This window comes from Schistocerca cancellata, chromosome 3 (assembly GCF_023864275.1).
Source record: "Schistocerca cancellata isolate TAMUIC-IGC-003103 chromosome 3, iqSchCanc2.1, whole genome shotgun sequence".
Lineage (NCBI taxonomy): Eukaryota > Metazoa > Arthropoda > Insecta > Orthoptera > Acrididae > Schistocerca > Schistocerca cancellata.
The window spans coordinates 863,749,998-863,768,673 of NC_064628.1; the positions used below are offsets into that span (position 1 = coordinate 863,749,998).

General features: G+C 37.5%; 1 protein-coding gene across 1 annotated transcript in view; it reads right to left on the reverse strand.

Annotated features, from left to right (window-relative positions):
* The window catches only part of LOC126175918 (uncharacterized), a 54,196-nt gene extending 37,141 nt beyond the window's left edge, over positions 1–17,055 (reverse strand). Inside the window, exons 1-3 of the mRNA XM_049922988.1 lie at positions 17,039–17,055; positions 16,806–16,867; positions 16,515–16,599 (exon numbers count right to left, since the gene is read on the reverse strand). Coding sequence (XP_049778945.1) covers positions 16,515–16,534 — 20 coding nt within the window. The 5' untranslated portion in view covers positions 16,535–16,599; positions 16,806–16,867; positions 17,039–17,055. The remainder of the gene's footprint in view (positions 1–16,514; positions 16,600–16,805; positions 16,868–17,038) is intronic.
* Between the last annotated feature and the right edge of the window lie 1,621 nt (positions 17,056–18,676).

Consider the following 18,676-nt stretch of genomic DNA (forward strand, 5'->3'; position numbering starts at 1 on the left):
TATCTATCATCTCCGTAATGCTTTCACGATTAGTAAATGATCCTGTAACGAAGTGCACTGCTCTCCGTTGGATCTTCTCTATCTCTTCTATCAACCCTATCTGGTACGGATCCCACACTGCTGAGCAGTATTCAAGCAGTGGGCGAACAAGCATAGTGTAACCTACTTCTTTTGTTTTCGGATTGCATTTCCTTAGGATTCTTCCAATGAATCTCAGTCTGGCATCTGCTTTACCGACGATCAACTTTATATCATTCCATTTTAAATCACTCTTAATGCCTACTCCCAGATAATTTATGGAATTAACTGCTTCCAGTTGCTGACCTGCTATACTGTAGCTAAATGATAAGGGATCTTTCTTTCTATGTACTCGCAGCACATTACACTTGTCTACATTGAGATTCAATTGCCATTCCCTGCACCATGCGTCAATTCGCTGCAGATCCTCCTACATTTCAGTACAATTTTCCAATGTTACAACCTCTCGATATACCACAGCATCATCCACAAAAAGCCTCAGTGAACTTCCGATGTCATCCACAAGGTTATTTATGTATATCGTGAATAGCAACAGTCCTACAACACTCCCCTGCGGCACACCTGAAATCACTCTTACTTCGGAAGACTTCTCTCCACTGAGAATGACATGACGCGTTCTGTTATCTAGGAACTCTTCAATCCAATCACACAATTGGTCTGATAGTCCATATGCTCTTACTCTGTTCATTAAACGACTGTGGGGAACTGTATCAAACGCCTTGCAAAAGTCAAGAAACACGGCATCTACCTGTGAACCCATGTCTATGGCCCTCTGAGTCTCGTGGACGAATAGCGCGAGCTGGGTTTCACATGACCGTCTTTTTCGAAACCCATGCTGATTCCCACAGAGCAGATTTATAGACTCCAGAAAAGTCATTATACTCGAACATAATACGTGTTCCAAAATTCTACAATTGATCGACGTTAGAGATATAGGTCTATAGTTCTGCACATCTGTTCGACGTCCCTTCTTGAAAACGGGGATGACCTGTGCCCTTTTCCAATCCTTTGGAACGCTACGCTCTTCTAGAGACCTACAGTACACAGCTGCAAGAAGGGGGGCAAGTTCCTTCGCGTGCTCTGTGTAAAATCGAACTGGTATCCCATCAGGTCCAGCGGCCTTGCCTCTTTTGAGCGATTTTAATTGTTTCTCTATCCCTCTGTCGTCTATTTTGATATCTACCATTTTGTCATCTGTACGACAATCTAGAGAAGGAACTACAGTGCAGTCTTCCTCTGTGAAACAGCTTTGGAAAAAGACATTTAGTATTTCGGCCTTTAATCTGTCATCCTCTGTTTCAGTACCATTTTGGTCACAGAGTGTCTGGACATTTTGTCATGGCCTTGAACACACTGAAAATGATACAGATACATGAGGTACTCATAAAGTATCCTTCATGCTGAACAATGAATGTACCACATGCTGATGTCTTGCCTGTACTATAGCATGAGGATTGTGATCAGCCTATATGTGTTGGTTGCAGAAATTTGTTATTTCATCTCTTCCACATGTTGCCTTGTCTTTAAAGAAAACTGAAGAGACAAACCGTCAGCAAAAGTTGCTCTCATGGTGCGAGATCAGCAGGCATATGGCCTTGAACACATTCAAAATGATACAGATACATGAGGTACTCATAAAGTATCCTTCATGCTGAACAATTAATGTACCACATGTCCTGTGCTGATAACTGACTATTGTTCCAGAGCCTGTAGAGTATCATGTTCCTGGTCAGGTGTAAGAGCAATGCAGGATCTTCCTCGGACCCTGCCTCGGCAATATGATGATATACAGCAGCAAAGGCTGGATGATTTGGCTGTCTTCAACCTGGAAACAGCCTTCAGGAACAGCCGTGCAGCCTTGTGTCCATCATCATTCATGTAGCCGTATACCTGCCTGCACACAAACTGAATATATTGCCATGCTTGAACGGAGCACTTACAGTTAACTCACTACCTGTAATACACATACACAATAGACACTTTGAAGACACATGAATGACAAATGTAAACAAGTGTCTCAGAGAACACAAAGCCATCTAGGATACAATGAGCCAAATAGGTGTGCAAATAAGTTGGGTTGTACCTGGAAAGACACTGAACATCAACTTTCCTTAATAACACAAAAATGAAGATTTTTCGGACATTTGTGTATGTGATACAGTTTACAAGACATTACTGCACTGCAGTTGTACCAAAGATAGCTATCACAATGTCAGGCTGAGAAGAGACACAGTAGTGAGGAAGATATCATTGTGGAAGGTGGGAAAGCATGGCAGAAATAAAAGTGAGTAGAAGAATAATAAAGGTAAAATGGGAAATCCAGGATTGAACAATGACAATATTATGAAAAGGATAGATTTGCTACATATTTGAGCCTTTGTTGGTCAAAAGGCCTTCTAAAGTAGTAAGCAAATGTTCGAACTTATGGTGAGAGACAGTGGTCATATGTGTGTGAGTTGTGCTTGTGGGAATGTGTGTGTGTGTGTTTTCTACTTCAGTAGAAGACCCGTGGCTAAAAGCTCATATACATAGCAGTATTTCTATCTGTGTTTGTTTAAGAATCATATTCTCAATCCAATTATTATTCCAAGTTCTGCTGTCAACAATTTCCACAGCACTTAATAATTGATAAGGTACTTGTTTAAATAATGCAAGTGCAAATATACAGCACATCTGTTTTTGCATATCTTGCTCTCCAAATTCCTTTGTGAAGAAAAGCCTTCAGTGATGTGGAACAAGTGAAGTTATATGCCAACAGACACAAGCAGTCGTTGATGGCTATTTGCAAATAAACTAACAACCAATTACAGCAAGTGCTACTCTACTGACAATGTTAATTAAGAGAATTACTTCTAAATTAATGTATTATGAATCAGAATACTGTACGTACAGGGTGTCCCAAAATGATCTTTGCAATTCTCTTCAGGTATATATCACGAATGGGGACAGGTTGAAGGTTGCAGTTTGTGGCATAATGTTCACATAAACCTAATCTTTTAAAAAGTTTGTTAATGACGAAAATGGTCACTCCCTCCCCACCTGAACAGATGGAAGAGCATGTGGAATGGTTGACAAGAGAACAACTCTGACACCCAGGTCCAGCAGAACTTCCAGACATGTTACAAAAGCAAACGACCATCACATCTGACCATCAGACAGTGTTATACAAGGTTCAAGGAATCCAGAAGTGTCACAAAGAGGACAAGTTCTGTGCGTCCGAGCACAAGTGATGCAGATGTGGAAGGGGTGCAACAGGCATTTATTTGCAGCCCAGCCAAATCAATCTCTCAAGCATCTAGATAGTTGCAGCTTCCATCAACCACAGTGCTACACAAGCGACTGGTGGTTCATGCCCACAACATGCAGTTGCTGCATGTGCTTCAACCTGACGACAGGCCCAAGTGCAAAACATTTGCAACTGAGAGAGATTCTGAGTCACAACAATCAATGACCCTTATTACCCGAAAAAGGTGACATTCACGGGTGCAGCTTGCTTTCGTGTCACCAGGAAAGCAGACTGACACAATGTGAGGATCTGAGACTCTGAGAACCACCAATTCAGCAATGAAATCGTGTGCGACAGTCCAAAGGTAAATGTGTGGGGTGGCCTGCTTCATGACTGCACAGTGGGACCGTTTTTCTCAGCAGAGGCGTCAATAAACTTGACTGCTTGTCTGAAAACAGTTTGTGGTTCTACAGGTTAAAGAAATGCAACCTGACATCATCCTGCAGCAGGATGGTGCATGCCCCCCCCCCCCTCCCCCTCTGGGCCTCAGTCATTAAGAACGCTCTTTACCACATTTGCAGACTGCTGGATTGGCAGAGGAGGAGAAATTTCCTGATCCCCAAAATCTCTTCACGGCTTTGTGAAGGATGCTTTCTACCAGACCCCACTGCACAGCTTGTGTGCTCACACCAGAACAGCAACTCAGCAACTGCATGTATGTTAATAAAGACATGCTAGGCCGAATGTGGGAAGTACTGAAATATCACTTAGATATCCTGTGTGCCGTAGGTGGCACACACATTGAACTCCGTTAAATGGCTACTAAAATTTTAGGTGTGCGTGATCATCATCCTGCAAACTATATGTTACTACTTATACCCACTTTTGAAAAACACATTATTAAAGTTGTAAAGATCTTTTTGGAACATCCTGTATTAATAGAAAAGCAACTACTTTGAAAGATACCACTACCTGACTCCAACAATACTCAGTTTCTGTTTCCATCTACAACTTTGTACTAAGCTTTAATAATTTCAGAAAAAGCTATCAAACTATACAAGGTCTATTCAAAACTTTCTGGAAACCTGTCCACAAAATTTTTCTTCACTTACATTTTATTAACTGTGCTCTGTCTTCTTCGAAATACTCTCTTCTACAAGTGATACACTGCTCCCAACACCATTTCCACTTCCGGAAGCAGTCTTGGTATGCCTCTTGACGGAATGCGCAAGTGCCATCTGCGAATTTTCTTTTATCTTATCTATCATTGCAAATCTTTGTCCTTTCAATGGGGTTTTCAACTTTGGGAGGGAAAAAAAAAAAGTCAGGGGTCTGGAAGTATGGAGGATGAGATTGCATCAACAAGGATGAATGTGTGGGTGCATTATTGCAATGCAAGAGCCATGAATTTTCTTGCCACATTTCACACCATTTCCTTCTCACATTTTCTCGCATGTGCAGCAACACATCCCAATAGTACCATCAATTAATAATTTGTCCCTGTGGCATGAATTCATGATGAACTAATACCTCAAAAGTCAAAGAAACTTATCAGCACGGCTTTGACATTTGACCTGAGCTGACAAGGTTTTTTTGGTCTTGGAGAACCTTCCCCAATCCATTGTGAAGACTGACCCTTGGTCTCAACATCATAACCGTAGATACACGTCTCATCACTAGTTATGATTCTCTTAAGGAACATCTCGTTCTCATTTGCGCGATCCAAAAGTTCTTCACAGACTGGAAGGCGAAGGTCTTCCTGGTCTTGACTCATTGAGCCATGGGACGAACTTGTCGGCAACACTATGCATTCCAAGATGCTGTGTCAGGATTTCATGACATGATCCAACTGAAATGTTACATTCTTCTGCAATCTGTCGGACAGTCTTCGATTGGCATGCACAATTTCATTGATGTTCCTGATACGTGTGTCGGTGGTAGATGTCGCAGTGTGTCCTCAACAAGGGTCATCTTTAACTTCCGTTCGGCCACTTTTAAACCATGTGAATCATTCCTGACACCGATTACAGCTTAAGCACTCATCACAGTAGGTTTCCTGCATCATTTGGCATGTCTCTGTAAAGGTTTTCATGAGTTTCACATAAAATTTAATGCAGACACGTTGCTCCTCTAACTCCGCCATCTCAAAATTCGCAAACTGTGTGACACATTGTTCTACTCAATACAGTATTGAACAATAACTAACAGACATACAACCATGAAACTTCTAGCAGTTACACATTAAACGAAGTTATGTGCACAGATGCCAACTGCATTTTCCTTCAACACACCATAGGTGCCAAATTACGAATGTTCCGGAATTTTTTGAACAGACCTCGTATACAGATTGGATAAGCTAAAATCTATTTAGTACAAACATTATTCTTAACATTGAGTCAAAATATTCTAATAAATTGAAGTCACGGCTGCATTGATATCTGGGGATTTCCTTTCCTTGCATGAAGGTTGCCAGCAAACATTGTGCCAGAATATAAAACTCTATTCTGAATCCTAGATAAAGGCACAAACTCTGTACGAATATATTCTTTTTACTGGTACTATTTTAGCAAATTTCACAGTTCATCCTAAATTCACTCTTAATTCATTATCTAGAACTTCCATTATGGAGTGAATGCTTTGGGAATTCAGTGTATGAATCTGAAAATCCCTGTAAAACAAATACTTTTTTGACCTTACCTTCACGGTCCTGACTGACTGAAAGTAGAGCAAGCACACTAGCAATCGCATTCTGCAGAATAGCACAATAAGAGATAAAATTCCTATGTGTAAAGCACAAAGAACTAAGTTTTTTAGTTAATTTCTAGATGTGCTCTTGCTACCAATTCAATTTGTTATACATCTGTATAACTAAAAATTTCGTAAATACTATAATTTTCTAGGTAACCATTAACCTATAATGCACATACCTATTATTAATTTTCATTTGTACATAATATGACTTTCTGTATGACTAAAATTTAAGCTGTTGGCTGTGAAACAGCTATAAACCTATTCCATGGATGTCTTTGCATTGTTCATCAGAATATTTGTCTCATCAGCAAACATCGCTGTCTTTGAAATGCCATCCAATTGTAGATTGTCAGTTAAATATTATAAAAACTGTTACAAAGCTGCATTCACGCCATGGTTAAGAAATTTTGCTAACCTCTCATTCTCTCCCATACTCAAGTTCAGAAACTTTTTTAAGGGGGCTGGAATTAAAAAATATATAAAGATGACCACAACAGCAGTCCTCGCCACAGCTTATTAACTAGGATCTGCAAATGATGACACTATATAAATCTGCAGGAACTTGGTTGATATAGACCTCCTGCAGAACTATCTTCACAGGAGAATACAATATCCGAAGAATGTGTCGACAATGTAATACTGTGCTGCCTCCCAAATACAATGTTTGTGGCTCCAAAAGCAGTTCCTATGATGTAGTATTACTTACCCAATATGGCCACACAACATCTCAGAAGTGGTGCCGTGAGGAGATGTAAGGTTGCATTTGAATTGCAACTTTTAAACTAAAATTTTGGAGCAGAGTGGTTAGCATTTTTCACGTACAGTGTACCTTCTCTCAGCTTCTACAGAAGATGGGAGAATTACTTTTTCTGCAGTGTTTAGACATATGTTGTGTGTGTACTTAATATGTGATACTTTGAACATCTGGTTAGTAAAAATTTTACAGATGACACTATTTTAAAATTTTCTGGAGAAGTGTGTTGACACAGAAATAAACTGCTCTATTCAGTATAAATAAAGTTTATAAAATATTATGGTTTTAGTGTTGACAGAATAACTTACAGCATAACAACAAAAATAAAGACTTAGCTTTGCGACAGTAGTACAATTAGAATAAATGTAGGTCCTCCCTTACAGCACGTACAATTTAACACTGTGGACATGCAAATTCCACTTCCCCTTTTTATGTTCTGATACATCATACATCATGTAATTAAGCCGTATAGACAACTGGGACATTGTGAAACAAAAATAGCACTAGAGATGTAAAGATCGCTGTACCATCGCTGGCTGTTATTGAGCAAGTGTGTTGATAATTTTATTACAAAGATTATAATGTTCGAACACCAGAGAAATGCATCATCTCTACACACGTGTATTATTCAGTATTCATTCAAATATTTATTTTGTATTTTGTTATTTGTTTAAGGTACTCCTCAGGAAGTGTGCGGTGGTTGGAGTTTATCAGCAGATGTCCCTACACCACACCAGGTGCTGCATGGCACTACCAATATCACATGGAGTGCCAAGGACCTCAGAATAATACATTACAACAGTCGTCAATGAAGACTGCAGACGATTATGTTAATATTGTTTATGCTAAAACACATGTAAATTCTGGAGCTTAGTATATGGTAAATATACACGTCTGTATGCAGGCATATAATGAATGTTCTTGTTATACATATTCATCGAAAATCACCTTGGAAATGATTTTTACAAGAGGATTATCAACTGATTTAAATTTGATGAAGAAATCCATATCAATAAAATCTTTTTGCCACTCAAACCTTTCACATTGCCCTCTGAATATAATCCACAATGTTCACACCTTCTTTTCCACTAGGCACAATCTGGATAGCTAGAACAGTGTTGAGGGAAACAAGAGTAGTAACTAAGTAAGTAAGCAAGTAAAAGATGTCATGTGACACCACAAACACAGCTAGTTTACTGGGTACATAATCTGATGGAAAAAATAACAACCTTTTACATGTGCTCCAGGGACTCTGCTACCAAGAGCTATAGTAATACTACAAAAATAAAACTTTAAAACACAACCTTTGCATCTGCATCTTAAGAAGCAGGCTGACTATGAACTCCATCACTGGTTAAGAACTGCAATTTGCCCCATATCATATGTTCGTGTGTTGTGTTTTATGCAAGTGCCAAATTGCCATAACACAAAGAAAAATCGATGAAATCAGTACTACGACTGACTGAAGAATCGCACTGAGTGTTAGCTATACTTGACTGTGAATCACTGAAACATCACAAGATGCTGTTGGGTTATGGAAAATACACTATGAACAGAAGTTACAAAGGTATTGCTTGTCAATACAACATACACCCACAAGACCAGGACTGAAAAACAAGACGTTTGCAGCAGTGTAATAATAATACAAAACAGACAACACTACCAAAAAATATTTCAATAGTTTCTGTCTGTACATATCTTCTTCAAGTCATAATTTCTTCAGATACTTCTTCCTCATAACCTACTTCATGTATCGTATTCTTATAAAGTTAGGGTGAAGTCAATATTTATATTTTCAGTTATCAGTGACTGTAATGCTAAAGCACTTTTATTTAGCTATGTACTTCACTATCCCACAAGCTAACAGTCAGCATACATCACCCTACTATTCTCTCCAACCATGTATACTTCTGGGTCATTCAATATGAAGTGGTCCAGTGATGGTTGCTTGACATTTTTAAATATTTTAATTTTTTTTATATGTTATTGTCCTATATTTGAGAAGTTCAGAATAGATTTTGAAAATACTTTATCTTGCACCTTTACTGGATGGTGGCCATTTTTATTTGTAGGTGCGTGATGATTTTTCAGTCTGGAGACATTAGCGAAAATTTTAATATCTCTGCACTGGGTTAAGTTGCAACATTGCAATTGACATGACTGTTTTTAGAAAAGTGTCCTCTACAACAATGTCTATTACATACAATACGTTAAATTAAAAAATAACCAGTCAAAATGACCTCCAATGTATGGTACCCAAATTTTCAAAAATCCTCTTTTTAGGCCCAAAAACAACAAACAAGGAGTGATTTATGAGAGTCTATTTTTTCCTATAGTTAGATATCATACATTACTAGCCTCATATAGAGCAAGAACACTTACAAATGTTTCCTTAATTTTTTATGAATTTTTGAAATTTGAAAATTTTCATATTTGTAAAGTTTGGGGTTAATTATCCCAGGTGGAACTGAATATAAAAATATGATTTTTGCACAGTTTGTACATCTATATGATAGCAGCATACTGTAAAAATTTTAACATTGATGTCTGACTGTGAACAAAGATATGAATTTTTGAAAATGAAGAAATAACTCTCATTACTCTACAACTGATCTTATGGCAGTTACTATTTAAATGGTTTATTGTTTCACTGTAATAAAATTTAATAGTACATATATTTATTTAACGTTATCACCCAATATTCATTTAGTTTATTTATTTTTAATAATGAAATATTAAACAATAGGAGCTTGCTCTTTTGTTCTAAGGCAATAAATATGCCCATTTACGTTTAGGTTTATTGTCAATAAAGAAGTGCATTAGTGCTGCGTGTGGCATTGTTGTAGTCAGTCTTTTCTGAAACCTCTGTCAGAGTGGATGTATATACTTCGAGAGTGTAGAATGTGTTACGTGCTTTGCTCTATGTGTAATTTGTAATGAATTTTTAGAGATTAACTGGAATGCAATACCATGGATGAACAGTGCTCTGTTGTACAGATAGCACGTGAAGTGTGTCACAAAACAGTTTACGGTTCAGTTTCAAAAAACTTGAAAAATGTCAATGAATTGATGAAGTTAGACAAACTTTGTTTAAATTTCGAGTAAGTTCTTCTGTAACATCAGTGTGAGTATCATGAAAAGAAATATATTCTGAAGAACAGTGACATTTTTGGAAGAAAGTGCTGTGATCCACTTAAAAGTTCATAAAAAGCCTATTACTAAAGGTTTGAGGGAAATAAAACTTGAACATCTGTCCTTGTTATGTGAGAGTGAAACAGCTTCCCAAGTGAAACGTAATGTGATTCCTGGAAATTTCCTGTGCCCAAATTGTTAATCAAAAATATATGTTGTGAATCCAGAACCAGAATCATGTAACCTTGTTAATGACATTTATATTCCTAATGAAGAAGCTGTTAGCATATTGGATTTTGCTTGTTCTAAGTTAGACATATCTCCTGCCTCAAAAATAACAAAATTAAGTAGCAGAAAAAGAAAAGCAGCTATTGAAAATAAGGTACAACAAATTTCAGACAAAATTAGAGACTTGGAATCATGCTTTACTAATGCAGATACCAACATTATTTCTAAAGAAGAAGAAGAAAACCTACCACCAGCATCACCTGACACCGAATATTTGAGCTTAATAGAGAAATTAAAAATTAAATGTTCAGAGATATCTAAAGAGGAAAAAGGTAAAATTTTAAGTTTGCTCCCTGACTCATGGTCAAGAGAAGAAAGAAAAAAAAAAAAAAAAAAAAAAAAAAAAAAAAAAAAAAAAAAAAAAAAAAAAAAAAAGTTCACGAATTCAATGTTTCTCGTTTTAGGAAAGAAGAAAGGAGTAGGTATAAATGAAGAAACAATTAAAAAGATCCAGCAGTTTTTTGATAGAATGTGCCAAAGTTGCAAAGATAGCAAAAGAGTTGTTATAAATGGAGTAACAAAGCAGAAATGACTAGAGCTGTCATATTTAAATGAACTTTGTGTAGATTTCAAAAACTCTCATCCTGAATGCAGAATTGGAAGGTCAAAACTCAGTGATCTTAACTACAAAGAATCACTAGATTTCATGGTCTGTGTCACTAAAGTTATGACTGCATGATGAGTTTGTGTAATAAATGCCCTGGTAAGGGAACCGTTACTGAATTGTTTCACAAATATGATGAGGAAATGCCAGACAGTATTACCTTCAAACAGTGGGTCATAACTGACAGGGTAGAAGTGATAACAGTGGTAAAATCTCAGGAAAAGTAATTGGAATCTTTAATTGATAACTTACAAACACTAAAATGTCACCACTATATTTCTAAAATCCAAAGTAAGTTTTGGAAAAAAGAAAAAAAGTGTGTGTGTGTGTGGGGGGGGAGATACAAATTCATGAAACTGAATGCATAGTGTGCTAGCTGATTTAGCAGAAAATTTTACATTTGTGATTCAGGATACAATACAAGGGTACCACTGGGTCAACGAGCAGGCAACAGTGCATCCATTTATTCTCTACTTTAAAAATAAGATGAAGTTTGCAGTTCTTCCATTTGCATTCTTAAGTGGCTACTTGGAGCACAAAACTTTGGCTGTACACGTGTTCCAAAATCATCATCATCATCATTTAAGACTGATTATGCCTTTCAGCGTTCAGTCTAGAGCATAGCCCCCCTTATACAGTTCCTCCATGATCCCCTATTCAGTGCTAACATTGGTGCCTCTTCTGATGTTAAACCTATTACTTCAAAATCATTCTTAACCGAATCCAGGTACCTTCTCCTCGGTCTGCCCCGACTCCTCCTACCCTCTACTGCTGAATCCATGAGTCTCTTGGGTAACCTTGCTTCTCCCATGCGTGTAACATGACCCCGCCATCTAAGCCTGTTCGCCCTGACTGCTACATCTATAGAATTCATTCCCAGTTTTTCTTTGATTTCCTCATTGTGGACACCCTCCTGCCATTGTTCCCATCTACTAGTACCTGCAATCATCCTAGCTACTTTCATATCCGTAACCTCAACCTTGTTGATAAGGTAACCTGAATCCACCCAGCTTTCGCTCCCATACAACAAAGTTGGTCGAAAGATTGAACGGTGCACAGATAACTCAGTCTTGGTACTGACTTCCTTCTTGCAGAAGAGAGTAGATCGTAGCTGAGCGCTCACTGCATTAGCTTTGCTACACCTCGCTTCAAGTTCTTTCACTATGTTGCCATCCTGTGAGAATATGCATCCCAAGTACTTGAAACCGTCCACCTGTTCTAACTTTGTTCCTCCTATTTGGCACTCAATCCGTTTATATTTCTTTCCCACTGAGATTACTTTCGTTTTGGAGATGCTAATCTTCATACCATAGTCCTTACATTTCTGATCTAGCTCTGAAATATTACTTTGCAAACTTTCAATCGAATCTGCCATCACAACTAAGTCATCCGCATATGCGAGACTGCTTATTTTGTGTTCACATATCTTAATCTCACTCAGCCAGTCTATTGTTTTCAACATATGATCCATAAATAATATGAACAACAGTGGAGACATGTTGCAGCCTTGTCTTACCCCTGAAACTACTCTGAACCATGAACTCAATTTACCGTCAACTCTAACTGCTGCCTGACTATCCATGTAAAGACCTTTAATTGCTTGCAAAAGTTTGCCTCCTATTCCATAATCTTGTAGAACAGACAATAACTTCCTCCTAGGAACCCGGTCATATGCCTTTTCTAGATCTATAAAGCATAAATACAATTCCCTGTTCCACTCATAACACTTCTCCATTATTTGCTGTAAGCTAAAGATCTGGTCCAGACAACCTCTATGAGGCCCAAACCCACACTGTGTTTCAAAAGTATGTAATAAATTACATAAAAGAAAAGTTTCCCAAGGCAAACATGAATAGGCAACAGCCATAAGATTACTTGTAGAGTAATGTGAATTATCTCCTCATTTTCATAAATTCATATCTTTGTTCACAGTCAGATATCAGTGTTGAAATTTTTACAGTACGTTGCTATCATATAGGTGTACAAATTGTGCAAAAATCATATTTTTATATTAGGCTAGTAGTGTATGATATCTAACTATAGGAAAGAACAGACTCTCATAAATCACTCCTTGTTTGTTATTTTTGGGCCTAAAAAGTGGATTTTTGAAAATTTGGATACTAAACTTTGGGGGTCATTTTGATGGGTTATTTTTGAATTTAGGGTAGTATGTGCAATAGACAATATTGTAGAGGACACTTTTCTAAAAATGATCATGTCAATTGCAATGTTGCAACTTAACCCAGTGCAGAGATATTCATATTTTTACTAACGTCTCTAAACTGAAACAGCATTGCGTGCTTACAAACGAAAATGGCCATCATTCCATAAGTGTGAAAGGTACAATTCTTTTAAAAACTGTTTTGAACTTCTCAACTATAGGGTAATCACATATAAAAAATTTAAAATATTTAGAAATGGTCAAGCAATCAACTTCATTCTCATTGGACCACTTCCAGCAATAACCATAGCTTTATCTTCATCACTTAAATCTTCATTTTTAAAAATTTTATTTATTTTGACAATGTCCTGTATCAATTATAATACAAGTATTTCTAAAATACTACAAAAAGATTAGCTTTTTGAAGTCCATGTCCATATAAGCTGTAACACTTGTTGTACATTTCCAATACTGAAATAGTTTTGTCCTCCTTCGATCCCCCACCACAACAACTGGTTCTCACAGCATCTGTCATATTGTGTATATACACAGTAATTCTCTCTGTGAGTATCTGTCAGAGCACAAATCAAAAGGTCTGTGGTTCAATACCAATGATGTTTCTTCTGATACTTCAACTTCTTTCACCCCTGTCAACCACCTCCACTATAACAAATACCTATTAATGTGCAGTGATGCTCAAATGCAGATGGAAGCTTTCCCTTGTGTTACATTCTTCTGTGAAGACTTCAGTCAATAACACCTACATCTCTACCTGCATTTCCTCCTAAGGATTGTACAAGTAAAACATATGTCGGTGTTTCGAAGATTTCAGATAGTTACTTGTGAAATGAACTACACAGCAATTGAGAACTATAACAATAAGGGAAGACACACAAATCAGCCCCACTGTTCACGCAACTGACCCAATGCAGTGACAGTTTTAGACTAATGATGGAGCCATTCGTCCATTGTCTCAGGCACAACTTGATCACAGATTAAGCACTGATCTTCAGGTCCTTTTTAAGGAACCAAACACATATGAGTCACAACAAGTTAGACTATTCTGTAAGGAAGGCAATCCAGTACTTTCCTATGGAAAAATGCAGTGTCTTGCATTACACTTGACAATGTGCAGCCCTGCATTATCATTACACAAAACTATTCCTAATCATAATTTTCATGACCAGTTACTCTTAATAACTTTTTGAATGATCTGTAAAGTGGCGCAATCATGTTAAATGTTGATTGCAGTCTAGACAGGCATCCATTCCAATGTCAACAACCCCTGAATATCGAAGAACAGGCGCACTGTAACTTCCCACCTATGGTAGACAACTGGCCCTTTTGGAGGTGGGTGCCATCGAAGGTCTCAAATCTCAATCCTTCTTTTTTCAGGGGTCCAAGTGACCAGCCCTTCTTCTCTTTCCCTATCTTTCCCTCACTTTTCCCTGATGAAGGAACTATTACTTTCAAAAGTTAGGACAATGTATGTACTTGTGTGTGTGTGTGTGTGTGTGTGTGTGTGTATTGACAGTCCCTGATATTAATTCTGACAGTAAGACCTGGCTACAAATTCTGCCTCATAATTTCATAGTTTTCTCAAGGAAATTTTTCTTTTGATATGCAAATATACAAGTCCACAGAAAGATAAATGTTTTATAAATACCAGAAGTAGAGACCACTGGGCACACAAGAAATGAGGCTAAATATGTGAAGTTCAAAGGTTTTCAGATGGACTACATTTTGAAGAGACATCAGCTTGCTGATGTTAACCAAAAGAAACTGTTCTGCCTGCTTTGGAAGTAGGCACTTTTCCCCACTGTGCTGATCTGCAGATGAGACTGTTAGCATACTCTGCAAAAAATCACCTGATGCCATTATTCATATAATTGTCTAGGGGGAGGGGGGGCATGCTGTAAAAATATCTCAGAAAAACCTCTTCAGGGATATGGGAATACTAAGCTTAGGAGCGAAAGCCATATACTACCTCGTGGTATTTGCAGTTAATATCAGTGAATTTAGGATGAAATGTAAAATTAAAAACAACAGATAGACACATAATTTCAATATGGTGCAAATACCTATGGCAGGTTGCCATTTACATCAGGCAGCAAAAGTGAAAACCCCAAAACATTCAAAAACAAAGCAAACAGGGTCTTGCGAGTCATTCTTACAATTTACCACAATATTTGTCATAGATAATGTAAATTTTGATTAGTTCTAAAACCCATATTAAGCACATTTTTAACCTTCGCAGTATATAGATAGCTGGAGTGATCTCTGAGAAAGTGGGGCAACTGCACCTACCGATACTAGATGATGGCTTTATCCCATAAAGTAACAGTAATGTTGCATGCAACATTATACGTGAGCAAACATAGAGACCAGAGCTCTGACAATATTTCTTTTTGCATCGGCATTAGTTTTTGGAATGAAGGTTGTGGTGACAGACCGATGTGTAGCACAGCCACAGGTTAATAATCTGCTAGTTTGGTTGGTTGTGAGTTGGCAGAGCAATACTGAAAACTTCAAGTAATCCAGTAAAGCTACATAAATGATTAGTATGAAGATGTAGATAAAACACAGCAGTCATGTCATGTAAAAGGAGGAGCAGACCTTCCAGTCCCTCACCCTCACCAACGCCCCTGAAGTGCCAGACTTTCTCCTAATATTCGACAACAGATATTGTATAATGTGTTGCCTCCAGCAAAAACGAACAAATTGGTATTTGTGAAAACTTCATATAAAAGCTTAGAAATACTCATTTTATTTCTGTATTTAACTTAAGCTATCAAACACACACAAACTATTAGGCTCAAAATGAATGTAATGATTATCAGGAACTCTTTAGATTTCTAGACTATAACACTTCTGGTCGAATGGAAGGAAAATTTGGAAGTGGTGACCCGCCAACAACAGGGTCTTTGTAACAGAACACAGTATTGTATTTGAGACTGAAGGAGGGGAGGGCAGGATGGGTGACGGGCATTACATATGTCCTTTCCAAATGAACCATTCATCATTAGAACTTAGACAGGTTTACCTAGATTTCTGAATGGAGGACTGAATGCAGGTCTTCCAAAATTTATATCTTTAGCTAACTAAACTCTCGTAAAACTTACGCTTACAGTTATGAAACAGATTTTTTTGTAATGAATTAGATATATTAACATAATAGTTGACATCGAATTATTACTACGAACTAATGCTTAACCTCTCATAATGACTACCATTGAATTAAATGTACCGTACGATGGTTTAGAAGCAATGTAACACCCCCACCTTTTGGTGTACTCGAGTTAAAGTCAATAAACAAGGCGTACAGGTAAGTAATAAATCATCCCTTACGTAAAACACGATAAAATGTACAATCGTAAACAATATAATTACAATCTCTACTGTGTATCTGAATAATATCAATTAGTGTGACATCTTTAATTTCTACTTCTGTGGGGGCAAAATATTTTATTCTGTAGGTGTATTGGTTAAGTGCGTTAATGCAATCTGCTAGACCACAAAACGCGAGTGCTTTAAGAAATGCATCAAACTTCACAATTACCTCTTAGTTACTCCAAACATAACCGCGAACGAAAATGGAAACAACAACTCAGCAGCGCGCTCCGAAGTACTCTCGCCGATAAAACCTGAGAGATGAAAACCAACATATTGTTGAAGCATTAGTCGTCGTTAATAACCGTATGAATAACTGGAAATACAACAAAAATACTTGCACCACACTACAATTTCAAGTAACTACATCACGAACAATGACAGCATCTTTGCATATTATGTATAAGTCGTTAAAATTGTGTATAGCAAACGCCGATCGTCAACAATGCACTCCTCTCACCTCTGCGGCCACCGCCCAACTTTATCAATAACTTTACGACGTAACTCTGGGAATCACATAACCTGCGATTATAAACAACTTACACTAATTGGGAACGGAATGAAACAGTTTTTATAATCATTTTATTTGACAAGTGGCACGATAAATATCATACAGCCAAATGACAAATACATTACGTTACAAACAATCTACAATGTATTGCCTACAAAATCAACAAATACAAAAACACCAACCAGGCAACCACCACAAACGCGTCGATGCAAGATCGATACATTCTGTGCACCTCGCAACTCGATCACAGACAGTAACACAATGAACTGGATGTCAAAACATTCCGCATTGAAGTAATGAAGTTTAAGCAATTTTCGCCGCGCTCACTCTTGTTATAGTACTGGATTTTAAGCTATTGCGTCTTCTTAAGCATTATTCCATTGTTTGCTTTGTTTACAAAACACCTTCCGAAGGTTGCTTATGGATTGAATATTTTTCCTATCGTCTAAATCGTATTCCACTTGCAGATATTTAGCCTCTTGCCTTTGGCTAAATATCTGCAAGTGAAATTCGATTTAGATTTTAAAATACATGGACAAAGAAAAAGTCAACGTTATACATAAATATGAAAATAAATAGATGAAAAAGTTTTCATTAAAAAGCTTCTTTTGCAGTGAAACGCCAGCGCTCTTACAGGAAAATGTACACGCGTTTTCAACGCTATTTAATGCTCAAAAAGACAACGAAATACAATGAATAATTTAAAAAGGATAACTATTTTCTTTTAAATATTGTTTGAAATGTTTGTATGCTTATGCGTTATCGAGCTAATAAGTGGAGGTATCTTGATATATTTAGACAAGAGTTCTCTCACACCTCAGTAGTGTGAAAACCGTAATATCGATTCATCCTTGACTGAATGGAACAACGTAACATCCGATATCAATTCGAGCACGGCCGCCTGTAATACAGGCGGCCGTGATTCGAGACGTTTACGCAGGCAGTCAGCGGAAAGTGACAGAGTGGACTAGGACCTCAACGTTAGTGTTTCCATTAAAGCTATGATAAAAGCGGTGTGTGTGTTGGTAGATGGCAGGGGGTGAGATGAAATGGTGGATGATTGTGTCATCTGCTAACACTGATAACATCATAAGTTGACCTATTCCTGTCTCGCTCACTAACATGATAGTAGTGGATTTTGTGCATTATATGTATTCGTAGGGTTTATTTTATTCATTTCTTTATTCTCGTGACACATTAGAAATACTCCTTGTGTATTTTTTCACGAGTGTTTCTCCACAAAAAAAAAAAAAAATGTGGAAGGAAAAAAATTTACGTTTTTCAGTACATGGCCATATGTACATTTCTGTTTGCTTGCCATCAATTGGCTTGTGAACAACACTGATCATTCCCTATCCTATATCATTACTGATTATGTGAAATGGTGTCTTTATGCTCACGTAAGGAAAAGAAAGGAATGATTGAGCCCAAACAAAGCAGCAGCTCTTTGTACAGAGACCTGCACACATCAAGAAAAGACAGTGTTACACATCTGGTGGAACAGCGACGATATGGTGTACTATGAATTGCTGCTGTGAATGTAACCATCAGTGCTGACATTTATTCTCAACAACTCATATGTCTTGCATAAGCGTTCCAAGAACGAAGACCAAGAAGACTGTGTGAAGAGATGATACTCTACGATAACGTCCACCTGGATCCTGCTAAACTGAAAAAAACACTATACACGAGTTGGATTGGGAAGCTGCATCTCTCTTATTCACCTGATCCTGCGGGCACAAATTTTCACCTTTTGTCATCTCTACCGAAGAACATTCAAGGAACTGCCTTTCTGGGTGAAAATGCTCTAAACATGGTTC